The 20146-nt window shown below is 38.2% G+C and overlaps 2 protein-coding genes across 2 annotated transcripts; one reads left to right on the top strand and one right to left on the bottom strand.

The window, feature by feature from the left end:
* Nucleotides 1-109: 109 nt before the first annotated feature.
* LOC306861495 (mitochondrial 10-formyltetrahydrofolate dehydrogenase-like) lies at nt 110-17738 on the top strand. The gene is made up of 22 exons (XM_079403766.1): nt 110-331; nt 1884-2028; nt 3386-3620; nt 9779-9944; nt 10045-10146; nt 10266-10355; nt 10551-10685; nt 10794-10919; nt 11008-11099; nt 11738-12005; nt 12077-12204; nt 12383-12533; nt 12625-12695; nt 12778-12883; nt 13768-13855; nt 14143-14236; nt 14369-14468; nt 14555-14653; nt 14745-14910; nt 15562-15667; nt 15789-15988; nt 16067-17738. Exons 1-22 carry the CDS (start codon nt 284-286, stop codon nt 16120-16122), a joined length of 2772 nt encoding a protein of 923 aa, XP_079259892.1. The 5' UTR covers nt 110-283; the 3' UTR covers nt 16123-17738.
* LOC306861496 (NOP protein chaperone 1-like) lies at nt 17355-19658 on the bottom strand. The gene is made up of 4 exons (XM_079403767.1): nt 19512-19658; nt 18939-19010; nt 18716-18849; nt 17355-18616 (listed from the first exon to the last, which is right to left on the bottom strand). The coding sequence occupies exons 1-4, from the start codon at nt 19579-19581 to the stop codon at nt 18431-18433; spliced, it is 462 nt and encodes a 153-aa protein (XP_079259893.1). The 5' UTR covers nt 19582-19658; the 3' UTR covers nt 17355-18430.
* Nucleotides 19659-20146: the final 488 nt, after the last annotated feature.

Raw genomic sequence — 20146 nt, 5'->3', positions numbered from 1 at the left:
TCAGAGATCCGTTATGTTATTATAACATTATCAATGATTAATAACTGGGGTTATACGCTCCTACGGTTACGCGCATCTGTCTAAATGAATAGGCACCGTTACGTATGTCCCGGGAGCGCGCACGCACTGAACTCGCGTCGGTTCAGTCTGGTTCCGCTGCCACACACTGACCATATTGTCAGTCAGCGAACCGCAGGTGTGAGTTTACAGTACCGCGTGTTCCCAGCCCACCACCCTGGACTTTAAACGTAACCTTTCTTTAAGTGTTTATAATATTTTCACCATGTTGTGGACGGCAAACACGATCATAAGGAAATTCTCCTCGAGCTCTGTGAGTAATCGCTTCTTCTGCATTGTGATTTTGCCATAGATATGAATGAATGCATACGTGAAAAATGTGCTGTATTGATGCATAGACCTTAAAATAATTTTTAAATTTTTTCTTAAATAACATTATAATACAGGGTTTACCCATGCATAGTTATTGTAAGCGTGCTGTCAGCTGATATAACCCCGTATCTTAATGCAATGTTGTAGGTGTTACACTTGTGTATTAATTCATTATATATGCATGTCAACTAGTTCTATATAGTTCAACCGGCTTGTTTGCCACGTTGCTTCGTCGGATTACTTCCACTGGACAGATCCGTGGAGAGTTGCATCAGCTGGACGAGAATATGAAGGCAGATCACATTACTAATGTCACTATTACTAGAACACAAACTATAACTTCAGATCGCATGTGCACTGATAGATAAACATTTTGCATGCATGATCTTGCTACAAGCCATAATAAACTTCACTACATGTTTACAGTGTAAGCAATGCTTGAGCTGGTCATGTCTCCCAGCAGCTCTTTAATTTTGTGCAGCACAGTTTCAAGTACTTTATTGGCATGATTGTTTTGCATACAACATTGCCAAAGCATCATATGTACACACACAAAACAAAGATTAAAACTTAAAAGATGTTTAAAGAAAAAGAAAATTATAATAATAATAACAATACAAAATAGAACGGAATAAAGTGACATTTGTGCCCATTTTAGTTGAGATTTGTGAAGTTATTTAAAAAAACAAATACAAAAAATGCAATTCGTGCAGACAATGGTGATTTCTGAATTAAAGTCTTTGGACAGATTGTTTAAAAAACATTAAAAGGCTAATATGTTTGGTATAAATAGTTTAGCATAATACTGTATTTATTCAAACAATAAACTTATAATAACAACAACAATAATAGTACAATTCATTATTTGTATTTTAAAACAATTTTTGTTTATCATGATCTAAATTAAAAGTCATTTGAAAGTTTGTAAAAAAAAAAAAGTCTCATTAAAGGGCTGAAATTCTTGATATAAATAGTTTGGCATTAATTTATTTACTTAACAATAAAAATAATAATAAACTTAGAATACAAACAATAATTAAATATATTATTTATATTTAAAAAATATTTTTCAGTTTTTATCATTATTTGAATTAAAAGTATTTTGAAAAATGAAGAAAGAAAAGAAAAATGACAGAATTTCTTGGTATTTATTGAATATTTACTGAATGTCTTATTTATTCAAACATGAATAAATAACAAAACAATAATAATAATATATTGTTTATATTTTAAAACCATAAGTCCGCCTTTTAATCATCTTTGACTTTGAGATTTTGTCATTGTCCCATAAAACACTGAACACTAAATCAGCTGGTAAATATGAATATCACAGCAATGGTTTGTTTCAGAGAACAAAGGGTCATTATGTAATTGGACTTATAAATTGATTATGTTTCATATTTTAATCTTTGTGTCACTTTACAGTGAATCATATAGTTTTGTCTGGTGAGCTTGTTTACAATGTTTTAACGTTATAATACTGTTTCTTACAGGCTTACTACCAAAATAAGCTGAAACTGGCCTTGATTGGCCAGAGCTTGTTTGGACAGGAAGTGTACACAAACCTCCGCAAGCAGGGCCATAAAGTGGTGGGCGTATTCACAGTTCCTGATAAGGACGGCAAGGCGGACCCCCTGGGTGAGTGTCAGATGGGTGGGGGTGGGATAGAGTGGAGCACTGACCGTTTTTTGTTACTGTGGTGGTGTCATGGGGGCTGGGAAGTGTCACAGGAGTGGAAGTGAGAGATGTAGAACAGGAAAATGAGAAACTCCCTCCCCCTTTTGAACGTCTTTAATCAAATTTATCAGGTTTGTGGATAACATTAAGGCCGTCATTGTTGTAATGAACACTTAGAGGAAGTGAGGTTGTCCTACTTCAGTCACAATGCTGCATGCCTAAGCAGCACATTGGCTCACAGCTCAACTGTGTGTGAGTGTTTATATTTGCGTGAGGCACAGGAGCAGTTCAGTGTTGGTCAGAGAAGGAGAAGTACATCCATCACAATGACCACATTGTTTTGGTGAAAGTGGTGTGAAGCCGTGTGAGGTGAAAAGTCCCCCAGTGATCGGAGCATTTGTGATATATGTGACATATGTGAGAACAAAGAGGAGACACGATCATTCTTACAAGAGTTTGGATGAATTACAGATGGTAAAGTTCTTCATTCTTTACATCAGTAATTCAGTATATCATTGCCCAATGTTGAGTGTCCCAAAATTATAATTTTTTAAACTCTTATTTAATATTTAATTATCTAATAATATTTAATAATGAAAATAAAAATTATGCATTAATCATTTAATTATAAATTGCATGCATATTGATAAGTATTACAATAAAATTATTAATGCATAATAATTTGTCATTATAATTATAAAAGTATAATTCTAACATTTATAGGTGTGTGTGTGTGTGTAAATTATATATATTTACACACACACATATTTATTTATTTTGTATCTTTAAAAATATTTTAAAGAATGTTCGTAACCAAACAATTGATGGTAGCCATTTACTTCCATAGTGTGGAAAAAAATACTATGGAAGTCAATGGCCACCGTCAACTATTTGGTTACCAACATTCTTCAAAATATCTTTTGTGTTCATCAGAAGAAAGAAACTCACACTTTAAATAGAGAAACCTTTTTGTATTCTATATTTGTTTTCTTTTTATTTATTATACAATTAACAAAAAAAAAAGTACTCTAGCACTCTGAATTGTTACTTTTTGATTCATCTCCAACAAATCATGATTACATAATGTGCTGATTACAATTTTAATGGCTGTATTGAGGTGGTGAACAGTGCCCTTGAAGTTGATACAGTGGTAATACTTTGCCTGCACTTACAGTTTATTACTGATACATTTATAGATTCAGATATAAAAGACAAGGTCAGTTATATAAGTATGTATATTGATTGATAAGTTCAGTAAAGTCTGAATATGCCAGGTGCAACCTTATATAACTTCTCAGAATCTCTTTCTGACCTTCAGCGGTGGTGGCGGAGAAGGACGGGACGCCGGTGTTTAAGTTCCCACGGTGGCGGGTGAAGGGTAAGCCCATCCCAGAGGTGGTGGAGGCATATAAAGTGGTGGGCGCTGAGCTAAACGTCATGCCCTTCTGCTCCCAGTTCATCCCCATGAATGTGATCGACTTCCCCAAACACGGCTCCATCATTTATCACCCCTCCATCCTGCCTAGACACAGAGGAGCCTCTGCCATTAACTGGTGAGATTAACTGGTGTAATTCTTTATAACTACACTCAAAAAGGAAATTTATAGGGGTGTGCGATATGATGATTTTTGATTGTGGACGATAAAAATGTCTCCGCAATCTGCTTTTGAAGAAATATTGTAGTATCGCGCTACAGCGCACATTCTATCAATTACAGTTCTGGTGCCGCCATCTCTATACTGTACAACGCGACATACATTCACATCAGTGTTAACTCCGTGGTAGAGTTACTCTTACGGGACACTGCACTTATTCGCTATCACAAAAGTACATTATTTGCATGTGTTATTAGCCTTGCCGGTTAAACTTTTAATTCACGCGCTGGTCTGACACACGTTTTTTTTTTGAGCCCGTACACCCGAAGCGCGCGAACTAAAAAGCCTGTCTAACAGCGCCTGATTACTCAACTAAGTTATTTTTTTAGCTAATACTGTAAACACACAAGGTTTACATATAGACTCAGTTGGTTATGTCTAAAATGAAAGTAAACAGTTGAGAGAAAACGCTAGTTACGAATGTAACTGTGGTTCTGTGAATTCCGGATGACCGCCAGAGGCGGTGCTAAGCACTAGTGGATAATTGCTGCACCAGCTAGATAGGTCGAGAAAAAATAACAACAAAGTCACGTCATGATGTCGACCGAGATGCAAGGATATAAAGCACAGCAGCTCGATGCCCAGTCTCGGAATGCTTTCTTGTGCATTCCAAATAACGAGGAACTCTGGCGGTCATCCGGAATTCACAGAACCACAGTTACATACATAACTAGCGTTCTGTTTCATTCCTCCTGACCGCCAGAGGTGGTGCTAAGCACTAGTGGTTGACACATACCAACACAGTCATGAGGAATGCCACCCACCTGCAAACATCAGGGATCTTCCAGAAGGACTGCAGAACTCACATCATGGGAAGCAGCCACGGTCACCTTGTAGAACCGTGCAAAGGTACATGGAGAGGACCAGGTAGCAGCTGCACAGACTTCCGCCAAGGAAACTCCCCGTAAGGCGGCCCAAGATGAAGAGACAGCTTTAGTAGAGTGACAAGTAACACCCACTGGTAAAAGCTGATTAGAATTACTATATGCTAGCTTTATCACCTCAACAATCCAATGTGACAATCTTTGCTTAGACAAGGGGGCGCCCTTGCATACCTCACTATAACAGACAAATAACTGATCCGTCTGTCTAAAAGGAGCAGTAGACTTAACATAGCACCTCAAAGCCCTTACAGGACAGAGAAGATGAGACCTCCCCCCATCTGCATCGGAAGGAGAAAGAGGAGGTTGAAAAGCAGTTAAATGAATAGACTGATTCACAAATTGTAGCGACAAGACCTTAGGGAGAAAGGCTGGATTAGGCCAAAGAATGACCCCAGAATCCTCTGGTAACCAGCGTAAGCACGGTGCACTCACTGACAGGGCATGAAGCTCACAAATGCGTTTAGCAGAAGCAATGGCTAATAGGAAAGATACTTTCAAGGACAACCACTTAATATCCACAACATCCAATGGTTCAAATTGCGGTGTGCAAAGAAATTCTAGAACAAGTGGCAAAATTCTAGAACAAGTGGCAAGTCCCAAACGGGAAATGGAGTAGAACGAACAGGTTTTAAACGTCTTGCTCCCTTCAGAAAACTACATACAAGGTTGTGAGATCCCAAGGATGCACCATCAACCGGGGCATGATAAGCAGATATGGCAGCAACATAAACCTTTAAAGTAGAAGCCGCCTTGTTGTCATCTAACAGATGCTGCAAAAAACTCAACACTTTCGGAACTGTACAATGAATTGGGTCAAATCCTTGATCCCCACACTAAGAGGAGAAAATCCTCCACCGAGCAGCATAAAGCTGTCATGTTGAAGGAGTCCTAGCGTTACCAATAGTGTTCAGTACTGCCGGCTCACAATCAGTTAACTGAGAAGTGGACCCACTGGCCAAACCCAAAGCGGAAGACGAGCTGGATCTGGGTGCCAAACACGGCCATTCAGCTGAGAAAGGAGGTCCCATCTCATGGGAAGCTGCCACGGTTCGCCCTGTAACAGATTCAGAAGAAGAGGAAACCATGATCTGGCCGGCCAACGAGGTGCCACTAAAGGCACCCTGTGTTTGGACATGAATATTCGATGTAGGGTCTCCCATAGAAGTGGAAAAGTAGGGAACACGTACAATAGGCAGTTCGGCCACTCGTGAGCTAATGCATCCTGTCCCAATGGGCTGGATGTCTCGGTCCTCGCAAACCAGCGGCAATGCGTGGTTAGCTCTGAGGCAAATAGATCGACCTCTGCCCTGCCAAACTGTTCCGGGTGCACATCCGGGTGAAGCCTCCATTCGCCCGGAAACAGTAGATCTCTGGACAGAGCATCTGCCACTTGATTGTCCAATCCTGGGAGATGCATTGCCTTTAATGAAGCCAGTCGGCCCTGAGACCATCTGAGGATCTTGCGAGTTAGCTGTTAGGAAGCAAGAGACCTGGTGCCCCCCTGGTGATTCAAATGAAAGACTGTCGACGTGTTGTCGGACCAGACAAGCACATGGTGGCCTAACAGATGTGGTAGGAAGCGTTGTAGTGCTAGATACACTGCCTTCAGTTCTAAAACGTTGACATGTTCTAAGGCCTCCTTTGCTGACCTGTTAGCGAAGCATCGGTTGTGATCACTTCTCGACGAGAAGACACCACCCCTAGTGATACTCCAGCCCTCAGAAACATTACCCGTTTCCAGGGTTTCAGTGCTCAGACACAGGCAGGAGTGATAACAATCATGCGATAATGATGTCTCGTTGAGTTTAGCCCCTAGGCTGTTGTTCCACCTCTGAAGGGGCCTGAGGTGTAGCAACCCTAAGGGAATCACACATGTGGCAGCTGGGGCGCTGACGTGGCCCTCCTTGATGGTGGCGGGGAAAAGGGCGGCGTGACTGAGTCTCTTCAGCCACTCTATGTCGCTGTTGCGTTTGAAGTTGCGGACCGCTGTGGTGACGCAACCGCTGCTCCGAGCTTGAATAACGTGGGTGAGCCGGTGTCGATGGCATCCTAAAGGAGGTAGCCCGTGGGGTCTGAGTTAACTGTCGTGTGGCCTCTGATAACTTCATTCTCTTTTCTAATAGTTCAGAAATGTTGGGGCCAAAGAAATGTCCCGGTACAATTGGTAGTTCTCTCAATGTCTTCTTACAATCTTGCCTGAGCAAGCCATACCTGGCGTCTTGCTGTTAAAAGGGTCGCCTACACTGTACCAATTTCACGCTTCACATGACCCATAGTCAATAGGGCAGTCTGTAAAAACTGAGGCACAGAGGGATCAACATTTGCTGACTCCGTTACAGGCAAGCAGTAGTTGGCAAATGGTATTGTCTGCTCGGGTTATGTAGGCTATGGACTCATTTGCTTTTTTCACTAATGTGTCTGTGCGACCACATTGCGCACTTGGGCAACGCACTCTAAGCGCTCCGTCTGGTGATACCACCAAGGCTGCTACTGGCTGTTCAATTTCAGGTGCCCGACCCACCCCAATAGAATCAGCCACAGCCATTGAGGCCAGAGTACGGCTGACTTCGTCCTCCTCCTCGGTGCATTGGAGCTTGTTAATGCACTGGAGAATTCAGTAACAAAATCCTTAAATTGTGGCATGGTAAACGTAGTATCAGGATTTTGCCTGAAGAACACATTAGATTGAGCAGGCTGAACAGATCTATCAAGACCTAAACGAGCCGTTGCCATCTGCAGAATTGAGAGAATGTCATCAAGAGAAGACTGGCCTGCATTAGATGAATGTACAGACCCACCGCTTGAACCACCAGCAGCAGACAGGCTGGAGAGAGCCTCCTGTGGGGGGCCAGGTTGCATGGCAGGATCCACCAACTCAGAGAGTGGAGAGAGTGTCTAAATCGATCATATCTGGAGGCTGGAAATCACTCTCGTTCACTGAAGCAGTCTTAGTAGGTGCGGTTGGTACCGGGGGTTGTAATGACTGGAGAAGGCGTTTCATCTCTGCCATCTCTGAAGAAAGAAAAGCAACAGTCTTCGATAGCGAATTTTCTGTCTTTGGTAAAGATTTCTTCTTGGTCGGTGGAACACCAGCAGCCGTTGATGTGCGATGTTTTTGAGCGTGTCGTGGCGCTATACACGGTTGTGCGAGGCTAGCGGACGAGTTAGGATCTAGCTCTGCAAGACACAGCTGTGTTTCTGACAGCGACAGCATGGCACAATACAAACACGGATCAGTCAACGCTTCTTTCAGATGCTGAATCCCTAAACATGACGGGCAGAGATCGTGTCCGTCATCGGGAAGAAGTGTGTTCGGGCACAGTTTACAACTCGGTGAAGAAACGGAGAAATGAGAGCTGTGATCCATGACAGTAAGCAGCGAAATCAATGATAAATAGGTCAGCTGGGAACGCTACCTATGTGCGGTCGAAACCAGCTACCGTATAGTACCGTGAAGCACAGGGTTTCGCCGACACAATGATTAAATGCAAAACTGTGTACTCACGTAATGAAGACAGTCCAAAAAACATCCATCTTGATGATAGTGCAAAGCACCTCGCGACTCAGGTAAGCTGCACGGGACAACGCTAAACCAACTTATCATAAGCGAGAAAGCGAAAAAGGCTGGGCATCGAGCTGCTGTGGTTTATATCCTCGCATCTCGGTCGATGTCATTACGTGAATGTTGTTATTTTTTCTCAACCTATCTAGCTGGCGCAGTGATTATCCACTAGTGCTTAGCACCGCCTCTGGCGGTCAGGAGGAATGAAACAGAAACGGATGCGTGCCTGTATTTTAGATACGCGTGCAGGTCTCATGGCTGGAGACATCAACAGCAATCCCACTCTAAGAACTAAACATGCAGCCGACTTTCATTAAAGGGACAGTTCACCCTAAAATGTAATTTCTGTCATTATTTACTCACTCACATGTTGTCCCAAACTTGTATTAATTTCTTTCATGTGCTGAACACAAAAGAAGATTTTGAAGAATGTGGGTAACCAAATGGAATAAATATAAAACACTATGACAGAATCGACAAACAGATGACAAAATTTTTATTCTTTAATGTTAAAACAACAAAACACAAAGAGAAAAAAAGTTACTTTAATAGGAATATTTGTATTTGTTCATTCAATTTCTTGAATGCTTCTGCTAAATATGAATATTGTACCTGAAAATTAAACACTGTTTGTTTTATTTGTATATTATGTGTATTTTTAATGTGTATCTTTGTTCTTATTTTTTAATAACAAAGATAAAATAATAAAGATTTTCATCTTCGCCCACTTTGGCTTAAATATCTGCCATTCTTTTTTATATTTTGTTACCTTGAAAGGATTTGTCTTTATAATAGATAAATTAGTTTGGCTGTACTGCTCAGACAAAGAATCATGATATTTAAAAAAAAAAATCGTGATATGATTTTTCTCCCATATCGCCCACCCCTACCTCAGGTAATCCAAGATGTACGCGAGTTTGTTTCTTCATTGGAAGAAACAGTTTGGATAAATTTAGCATTACATCACTTGCTCACCAATGGATCCTCTGCAGTGAATGGGTGCCGTCAGAATGAGAGTCCAGACAGCTGATAAAAACATCGCAATGATACACAAGTGATCCGTGCGACACCAGTCCATCAACTAACATGTGCAAAGCTGCGTGTTTGTAATAAACAAATCCATCAAGATGTGTCTAACTTTAGGCTGTTGCTTCCAGCAAAGGAAAGGGCTTTGTTTATAATAATGCTTTCTCCTGTGAAAAACTCATCTTATCTGAATCAGGAGTGAAATATGGACAGATCAAGCACTGTTTACAAGCAAAACAGTCCCAAACAATTAGTTGTTAGATTTTGATGTGAAGCTTTATTATGGATTATGGATGCATGGATTTGTTTCTTGCAAACATGCAGCTTTTCACTTCACAAGAATTTATTGCTGGACTGGAGTGTGGATTACTTTTGGATTATTGTGATGTTTTTATCAGGTGTTTGGACTTATTCTGATGGCACCCATTCACTGCAGAGGATCCATTGCTGAGCAAGTGATGCTCTGATGAAGTAACAAATTAATCTAAATCATGGATTACCGTGGGTGAGTAGATTTTTAGAAATTTACTATTTTTGGATGGACTATTCCTTTAAATTAAATGGATTTAAATATGTGTGTGCAGGACACTAATCGAGGGTGATAAGAAAGCAGGATTTAGTATATTCTGGGCTGATGATGGTTTAGACACCGGCCCCATCCTGCTGCAAAAGGAATGTCCAGTAGAGCCCAACGATACCGTGGACACACTTTATAACCGCTTTCTGTTTCCAGAGGGCATCAAGGCCATGGTAACTATGAAGAAAATATTCAAAATGACTATTTTATGCAAACTAAATTTTAGATTGTGACTCCTATGAGGTTCATGAATCTGAGTTAACTTCCATATAGGTAGAAGCTGTACAGCTCATTGCAGACAGCAAAGCTCCAAAGATCCCTCAGTCTGAAGAAGGAGCCAGCTATGAGGGAATCCAAAAGAAATCCAATGCTAAGGTGAGACCCAAAGACAATTATGTTAATCAGTCCAAATTAAGCTTAGGGTTTTCAAAGGCAAGCAAAGAGGGTCCAGGAAGTGAACATCATTTTATCTGTCTTTGCCTCTCTTTCTCCAGGTGAATATGGCTCAGCCAGCAGAGGTCATCCATAACTGGATCCGTGGTCATGATAAAGTTCCAGGTGCCTGGGTTGTCATTGATGGAAAGGTGCATTATCTAAACACATAGTTTGTTTGAATCTTGATCGAAATGGGACCATAACAAAAAGATACTTCATATTTGGTATCAAAAACTCATTTTAGACCACCTCAAGACTGACTAATTCTGATGGTCCTGCTGTAAGATGTTAAGTGGGTGATGTTTTTACTTTATAGTAATATGTGTGTGTGTTCTGTTGTGTAGTCAGTAACCCTGTACAGCTCATCAATGCTGAGCGGGTCAGTGCCTCCAGGTCAGCCAATCGAGGTGGAAGGGGCGTCTCAGCCTGGACTCATTGTTAAATCTGGGCTTATTCTGTTTGGGTCTGATGGAAAAACGGTTAGCTTCTGCTCTTTTATTTACTTAGCTTCTAGGCTTTTAATGCATTAGGTGCTACAAATTCATAATAAAGAGAATTAATTTCTTTAATACAATATCACTGTGCAGCTCCAGGTGAAGAACCTGCAGTTTGAGGATGGAAAGATGATTCCTGCATCCAAATACTTCTCGTCAGATGAGGCTGCCAGTTTGGATCTCACAGACGATGAGAAGAAAATGGCAGAGGAAATCAGGGTATGTGAATGTTTATGTGCCTCAGAAATGTATTGCAGTATATATTCAAGCAATTGTGTCATTTTTATGTTGTTTTATACTTGTCTAGGCGATCTGGAAAGGTATTCTGAGTAATGTTCCAGTTATTGATGACACAACCGATTTCTTTAAGTCCGGAGCTGCTTCTATGGATGTAGTCAGGTGGGTCTGACCATCATTTATTTATTTATCTTGTTTATCTTATTTATTTCTATAATTTTTATATTTTAAATTAGCTTTTATTTTTGTTTTAGTTTGTTTTACTAAATGTTTTTTTATATATTTCTATTTATTTATTTTTTTGTATTCATTTATTTGATTTATTTTTCATCTTTATTTCTATTTATCTTTTAGTATTTTTGTATTTAAGCTTAATTGTTTTTATTAGTTTCTATGCAATATTTCTAATTATTTTGTTAATTTTTTTCATATTATATTTTATTTTATTTCAGCTTTATTTCAATCACTGACATTTAATAATTTTGTAAAATGTTTCATTTTAGTTAACAACACTGAAACCAAGAGGCAAAAAATACTGATATTGATGTCACAACCATGATAACATTAACATGATATACCATGTATACATTTCGATATTGATTCAGTATTTATCATGCAGAAGTATTTTGAGTTAATTTCACAGGTTAGCCAATCACAACAAGTCTTATTAAAGTCAAAAACTGCTTGTTTAATTGTAAGACGGTGGAATATGATCATGAAAACTAAATTATGACTGTTTTTTGAAGAATTTTTATGAACATTATAAGTGGATACTGCGTTATTGTGATTGTTTGGTTTAGATTGGTGGAGGAGGTGAAGCAGAAATGCGGTGGAGTCCAGCTTCAGAATGAGGATGTCTACATGGCCACCACCTTCCAGAGCTTCATCCAGATGTTCGTCCGCCGCTTGCGCGGAGAAGACCAGGAGGAGGAGCTGGTCATCGACTACATGACAAAAGACGTCAATAACATGACAGTGAAGATGCCATATCAATGTTTCATCAACGGCAACTTCGAAGATGCCGAAGATGGAAAGACATACAACACTGTGAACCCAACAGATGGCTCGGTATGTTCAGTCATCTCAAACACATACACAAACTCACCTCTGGCATGACTAATGGTTGTGTTGTGTTTCAGGTGATCTGTAAGGTGTCCTATGCATCCGTGGCGGATGTGGACAGAGCGGTTAGTGCAGCCAAAGAGGCCTTCGACAATGGACCTTGGGGAAAGATGAACCCTCGTGACCGTGGACGGCTGCTCTACCGGTAAGATGTGTTCGAGAGATTTGTTGACTTTATTGAGCCACTGGGCCAATATTTGAAAAGCCAAACTCATTTGCAAAACAAATAGTAATACAGTGAGATCATTTGATCTAGAATTGATTTCTCAGAGAACTTCCTGTTGGGCATAAAATGGAAACTTTTTGACTTCTTTTGTGTGTAGTTTGGCTGACCTGATGGAGGAACACCAGGAGGAGTTGGCAACTATTGAGACGATTGACTCTGGTGCCGTTTATACTCTGGCCTTGAAAACACACGTTGGCATGTCCATTCAGACGTTTAGATACTTTGCTGGCTGGTGCGACAAGATCCAGGTGTGTGTGTGTGTGTGTGTGTGTGTGTGTTCACTCAGGCCTTCATTTTATAATTTTCTGTCGCTGACGCATCATGTCCTGTTCCTCGCAGGGCTCAACGATACCCATCAATCAGGCCAGACCCAATCGCAACCTCACCTTTACAAAGAAAGAGCCTCTGGGGTGAGTGATCGTAAACGAGTGTGTGAGTGTATGCAAATTTGATTAGCATAAATGTGTAAGATGGTGTTTGTTTGTGTCTCAGTGTGTGTGCCATAGTGATTCCTTGGAATTACCCACTTATGATGTTGGCATGGAAGAGTGCAGCATGTCTGGCGGCGGGAAACACACTCGTCTTGAAACCTGCTCAGGTAAAACACAAAAAATATTATTAGTTGAATATATATATATATATATATATATATATATATATATAATATTATTATTGCTAATAAAATATACACTATACAATATGAGAAAAATATTATGTGAGATATTAATTATTATTTAAAAAAGAAAACTGAAAACAAACTAGACTATATTCTCAATTATTTTGATATTCTTTCTACATTCTCCCCTACTATATTTTAACAAAGTAAAAATACTATAAAAAAAAAAAAAAAAAAAAAAAAATATATATATATATATATATATATATATACAATATACACAAAATACTTTTTTGACTTACTTTTTGAGAAAAACTAAAAATTTCTGCTTGTTAGCTAGACTAGCATACGTTCTTAGTTCTTTTAACGGCACTGATATTTGCTATTAGTTTATATTTATATATTTATTTTTTATATCAATATATTTATTGATATAAATGAATATGCATTCTGTATTTTAATAAAGTAAAAATACTATTAAATAAATTAATAAAAATTTAATTATAAAAATAATACAATATACAAAAAAAGATTTATTTATTTTCTGAAAAACAGAACATTGGATACAAACTAGACTGTATTCTTAATTCTTTTGATATTTTCTCTATATATTAACCACAGTGAGATTTGCTGATTTTATGTTTGTATTTTTATATATATTTATATTCATGCATATATTTTATCTAATAATATATCAATTAATACATATACTATATTTTAATTAAAGTACAAATACTATTAATTAAATAACAACTGAATTATATAAAATAAAAATATACAATACAGAAACAATAAACAAAATATGATTTATTGTCCAAAAACCACAAACTACTGGAACTAGACTTAAATTCTCTTGATTTTTCCAGGTAACCCCACTAACCGCGCTGAAGTTTGCTGAGTTGACAGTCAAAGCTGGCATTCCCAAAGGAGTCATCAACATTGTACCAGGATCAGGTATCAGGATTCGACTCATCTTTTGAGTTGTATAAACAAACAGATCTTGCACTTACAATCAAAACCTATGGGACAACACATTCCAGAAGGTTCAAACGCAGAAATGTCCAGCTTGTCTGTTTGTTAAAGCATTCCATTAAAGCATTTATGTATATTCCAAACAAAAAAGGGTTAAGCTGTGAAGTTTTAAAGGATCATGTTGTCCCTGAGATGAGATCAGTGTTATTTATCGCTTAACTTTCTTACTCCCTGTGATGACTGACATTTCGGTCATCTCTTTCTCTCAGGTGGTCTGGTCGGGCAGAGGATGTCCGATCACCCTGATATCCGTAAGCTGGGTTTCACCGGCTCTACTCCCATAGGCAAACAAATCATGAAAAGGTGAGTCCCATTCATGTAATATAACTATAAAGTCAACACTATAGTTGATTACAATGACAGTCAATCATTCAAACTCTTATACAGTGCTTCGAAAGAGCCTCCAGCTGATGATTTCTGTTGTTTATGTTGCAGTTGTGCAGTCAGTAACTTGAAGAAGGTTTCTCTGGAGCTGGGCGGTAAATCTCCCCTAATCATCTTCAGCGACTGCGACATGGACAAAGCAGTGAGAATGGTGAGAGAAGACAACTAGTGTCAAAAGTTACAGATGCACGATCATCGTCGTCTTGAGCTTACTGTGTGTTTGTGTGGACGTTGCAGGGCATGAGCTCTGTTTACTTCAACAAGGGAGAAAACTGTATTGCTGCAGGCCGGCTGTTTGTTGAGGAGTCCATTCATGACGAGTACATCAGGAGAGTGGTACGTGTTTCCTTCGAACATACTGATTGTATATTAAAGCCTGCGAGCTGCTTCTAGATGATGACATACTGGTGGGTGTTTGTGGGCTCAGGTTGAGGAAATCAAAAAGATGAAGATTGGAGATCCTTTGGATCGCTCCACTGATCACGGACCTCAGAACCACAAGGCTCACCTGGACAAGCTGGTGGAGTACTGTGAGCTCGGCGTGAAGGAGGGGGCAACGCTTGTGTATGGCGGGAGACAGGTGGACAGACCAGGTGAGACCTCCAATCTAACCAGACACCCATGATTTAAAAGGGTTTGTGAACATAAATTTGTTTTGTAAATGTTTTTGAATGTAAATAAGGCAATTTTGATCATATATGCATTATTCCCAGTGTTATTTTAGAATAATTTAGATGCTATAATAGTATTTCTTAACATATAAATTGGCTTTTCTTTTTTGATTTTAAGTTGTACTGATTTTGTGGCACTTTTAGTTTTTTTAATACATTTCTATTTCCTATATTTAGCTTTTTTGTTTAGTTTTATCAATATTTATTTCAGCACGTTCAAGTGTTGCAATTTAATTAGTTTAAGTTTTAGTAATTTTGCTGTGATTTTGTCATATACGTTTTTTAACATTTGTATATTAATTTAGCTTTATTTTTTATTTTAGGTTTAGTTTTTAGTAATTTTAAGTAACCTTTTTCAGTTAGCTGCACAATTTCTCTTTTTTTATTTTACATTTTTTAATTTCAATTTCATTTCAGTAGTTTTAGTCATTTTATGAGCTTTTGTCATTTTTATTAGTTTTTTTTTTCTTCCTGTTTTAGTATTTTAAGTACTTATTTATTTCAGGCAGCATTATTTTTAGTAGTTTTGGTTAATAATTTAGTTATTCCATTTCTGCCCATTTATGCTTACAGGCTTTTTTATGGAGCCCACAGTCTTCACAGATGTAGAGGACCACATGTTCATCGCCAAAGAGGAATCATTTGGCCCTGTTATGGTGGTATCCAAATTCAAAGATGGGTGAGCTGGCTTTTGGGACCTTAGTAGGACTTTTTGTGGCAGTCAGACCTGCAAGATGATCTAAATCCAAGGCAGGAGCTCATTAGAACAGCATTTAATATGATTTTTTGATGCTAATCAGTGATGTAGATGGAGTTCTGAGCAGAGCCAATAACACAGAGTTCGGCCTGGCTTCTGGAGTCTTCACCCGTGACATCAACAAGGCCATGTATGTGAGCGAGAGACTGGAGGCGGGAACCGTGTTCATCAACACCTACAACAAAACCGATGTGGCAGCTCCCTTTGGAGGCTTCAAACAGTCCGGGTTTGGGAAAGACCTTGGTAAGAGTGAACAAAACTCACTGTATCATTACTCTGTATCATTTAAAAGCAGATTTATGAGCATGCATGTGTATACAGGTGAAGAAGCCCTGCACGAGTACCTGCGGACTAAAGCTGTGACGGTGGAGTATTGAATGAAACCCGTGGTGGAAAAGACTGCATGGCCCGTGACTGCAGCTTGAAGTGGCAGCTCTTGAAGCAGGTTTGATAGAAAAAGCATTTCCTGCCATGACTACACTGATGTGCCTACGTTTTTTATCGCCCTTTTTTCTGAAAATGTTTGGAGTGGGACAAATACAAATACGTTTTAAAATGGAAAAATGGCAAAAGACCTCCAAGTGGACCTAAAGACACAGAATCAGCCACAAATCAGATCAAGCATTATTTTTAACTAGTAAACACTGAGGTATCATACTGAGGTAAAGTGAATTATCAGACTGAGGCCGTTTCAGGAAGTAACCACAACACTATAGTGATCTTGAGTGTTTCCTAATAATGTTTCCAGAGACAAGTAATTTGTCTCTTCACGCTGAACGTGAAACTGCTGCATGATGCTGAAACCAAGTAAGCAAAAAATGTCCTGTTGCTCATATCACAACTGGTTAGGACAAAACTCCTTATTTACACAACAGTTCAAAAGTTTGAGGACAGTAAGATTTTATGTTTTTGAAAGAGGTCTCACCAAGGCTGCATTTATTTGATCGTAAAAACAGTAATATTGTGAAGCATCTATTTCAATATACATTAAAATGTAATTTATTTCTGATGCAAAGCTGAATTATCAGCATCATTACTGCAGTCTTCAGTGTCACATGATCCTTCAGAAATCATTCTAATATGCTGGTTTGCTGCTCATGAAATATTTATCATCAATTGTTGGAAACTGTTATGTTGCTTAATATTTTTGTGGAAAGTGTTCAAAAGAACAGCATTTTTTGAAATGAGAATCTTTTGTAGCATTAGAAATGTCTTAGTAGTACTGTCACATTTAATTATTTTAATGCATCCTTGCATAAAAGTATTATTTCTATATATAAAAAAAAAAAACTGACCCCTAATTTTAAATGGTGGTGTTTGTGGCCTCAGCATGTTTCAGTTTAAGCTATTCAGCCAGTTGTCTTTAGTTTTACATATGTAGTCTTATATTTAAAAGCCATGTTGCATCACTGCCACTTTATGAAATCTGTATTACCATATTTGTACACCTCAAGGGTTTTAATTATGCATAGCATTTTCATATCACTCATTGTTATTAGCATAACTGTATATATTTCATTAGAGGATATGACAACGTCTTATTTTATATATTTAATTTTGCATTCCAGACAGATGATTGGAAAGGGAAATTATATAAACTGCTCTTTTTAAAAGGAAGTTATTTATTTTGTTCAAAAATATTGGACATGCTTGATGGGAAATAATAGTAACTTACTCTTGAATTCAATGCAATGTCAATTATTCTGACACATTCTTGTTAAAATGACTGAAAATATCTGTTGCCGAATGTTCGCTGAAGATTCATGATGCTTTTGTTATGCATGAACACTTCGAGCAATGACATGCATTTGACAAAAGATGAAATATTATCATATGCAGATGATAATATGAGTATTTTAGGTTCTGTATAAGCTGTCAGTCACACTGGAAGTGTCATATTGCCAAACAGTCATTACACACAACAGTATTTCAATTTTATAGCAACTACAAACAATGTCGGAAAACCATTTTTACAATAAAGAATGTAAATTATAAAATTTAGTTTTGCTTTATTGAAACATTAACTATAATAAAAGTTCAATACCAGAATACAATCCATTTTTCAAGTATACTCAACTGAGATAACACAAAAGAGTGACTTTTAGTCTCCCCAAAAATAAAAATATGCTGAAAATGTACTCACCCTTTCATAGGAGTTTGTTTCTTTATTTGAACAGAAATTTAGCATTACATCCCTTGCTCACCAATGGATCCTCTGCAGTGAATGGGTGCCGTCAGAATGCGAGCTGATAAAATCACAATAATCCACAAGTGATCTAAATGACTCCAATGCATCAATCGATCTCTTGTGAAGCAAAAAAAGTTGCATGTTTGTAATAAACAAATCCATCATTAATCCATTAATGTTTTGGTGAGCAAGTGATGTAATGCTACATTTCTCAAAATCTGTCAAGATGATGAAACAAACTCATCTTGGATGGCCTGAGGATGAGTACATTTTCAGTTTTTGGTGAACTATTCCTTTAAACCACCTTTTGGATAAAAACATCTCCAAAGAACATGAAATGTCAGTCTGCCAGCTCACCAGGAAATAAAATCACTGGTCTGTGCTCATTGAAAACAACAACAAACTTGGAAGGGTTATCTATTTCTTTAATAGGCACAGAAGTGGCCTGGCGTGAGTCCAGCCGTCTCCCAGAGTTCCAGTTGGCAGTATGTGTTGTCTCACTCGCCCTCTTTCCCGATCACCTGGATGTTGGCCTTTCTCTTTCTGTCACCTGGAAGTTTGAGTGTCTTTGCGGTGACAGTTTGTACCTCGTCCTCTGAGCGGTCTTCCTCTGATGATGATGATGATGACGACTCATCCTCTTCACTGCTGTCTGAATCCTCCAGTTCAACCAGAGCCACGTCCTGCAAGGCAAACACATCTGATTATCATAGAAAAAGTGAAATATTGTTATATTTAGACATGTTAAGATGAACTACAGCTGGTGGTGAGACCAGACGCACCATCTCGATGATTTTCTCTGCGTCCTCCACACTCTCAATGTCAAAGAAACCAGCAGGAGCCTCGTCCATCTGTTGTCTTAGAGACTCATTGGCTTGGGCGATTTGGGGAAGGAAACTTTGCAGTTTGTCCAAGACTAGCACACAGAAAAAATACACTCTTATGTAATAGACTATAGCAATTATGCATTAAAGATAACCCAACAGATGACATGAACATACTCACCACTACTTCTGGGGACCCTTTCTGTCTGCACTGAAGCACCTTTCGAGTTCAGCAGAAGTTTCTCCTGGATTCCTGGAGAATCAAATCAAAGTTAACAATTAATTTAAGATTAAGTGTTCCCAAAATTATATTTGGTTATAATGCAAATAAGAAGTAACAACAAAGCACATACATGTCTACATTATGTTTTGAGAGTAATTCTTCTCAACTGGTCAAATGTTAATTTAGAAACATTATTTTAATTTCCACATGTCAATTGACTTCTAGTTAGTTTTATAAAACGAAATGGTATTTCCACCACACAGAACATGGAAAAGCATCAAGACCATGATTAGAGCTTCACTGCAGGACATGTGATAAATGTTTCAAATAATTAAACAGTTTAAAGAAATTAAATTGACCAAGTTTTCAGTCAGTCAATCGCCCAATAAATGAAACCAGAAAATTAATAACTTTTTCTAATCACTTGAGTGATCCGATACAAGAACGTGTCTGAATTGATCTGTTAGACTCTAGTTAATTTCCTCTGTAAACCTGGAATCGAGTCTCTTTTTCTTTTAAAGAATGTCTCACCTTTTCCGTTGCCACAGGCCAACAAGTCTCTAGAAGAGGTTTTCTTTATATTGCTTTGTGTTTGAGCCATGATTAGTTCCTCACGTGTGCAAATTCACTTGCATTGCATCCACATGTATTGCTACACAACATAATAACTTCCGTGTTGTAGGGTCGAGCCACTGTTGGCGCCCTCTAGAGTTTTGGATGTAAGTGCAAGAATCGATGATAAAATAAAATAATGTAAATAGTTTACATAATCTTAAAGCTGAATAAATAAGCTTTCCACTGATATATGGTTTGTTAGGATCGGACAATATTTGGCCGAGATACAATTATTTAAATATCAGGAATCTGAGGGTGCAAAAAAAAAAAAAAAAAAAAATTGAGAAAATCGCCTGTAAAGTTGTCCAAATAAAGTTCTTAGCAATGCATATTACTAATCAGAAATGAAGTTTTGATATATTTATAGTAGGAAATTTACAGAATATCTTCATGGAACACGATCTTTAATATACAGAAATATTTTGGTTTCATTACTTTCTTATCTCTTTTTATCTCTTCTTTTTTATTGTTAGGTTGTATTGTGAGATTGCTAACATTTTTTCTTAATTAGCTGGCATTACCTGTTTTTCCCCCATTCCTGACATAACATT

This window comes from Barbus barbus, assembly GCF_936440315.1.
Source record: "Barbus barbus genome assembly, chromosome: 42".
Lineage (NCBI taxonomy): Eukaryota > Metazoa > Chordata > Actinopteri > Cypriniformes > Cyprinidae > Barbus > Barbus barbus.
Note: the sequence above shows the minus strand (reverse complement) of the source record. Positions and strands in the feature narration are given on the sequence as shown.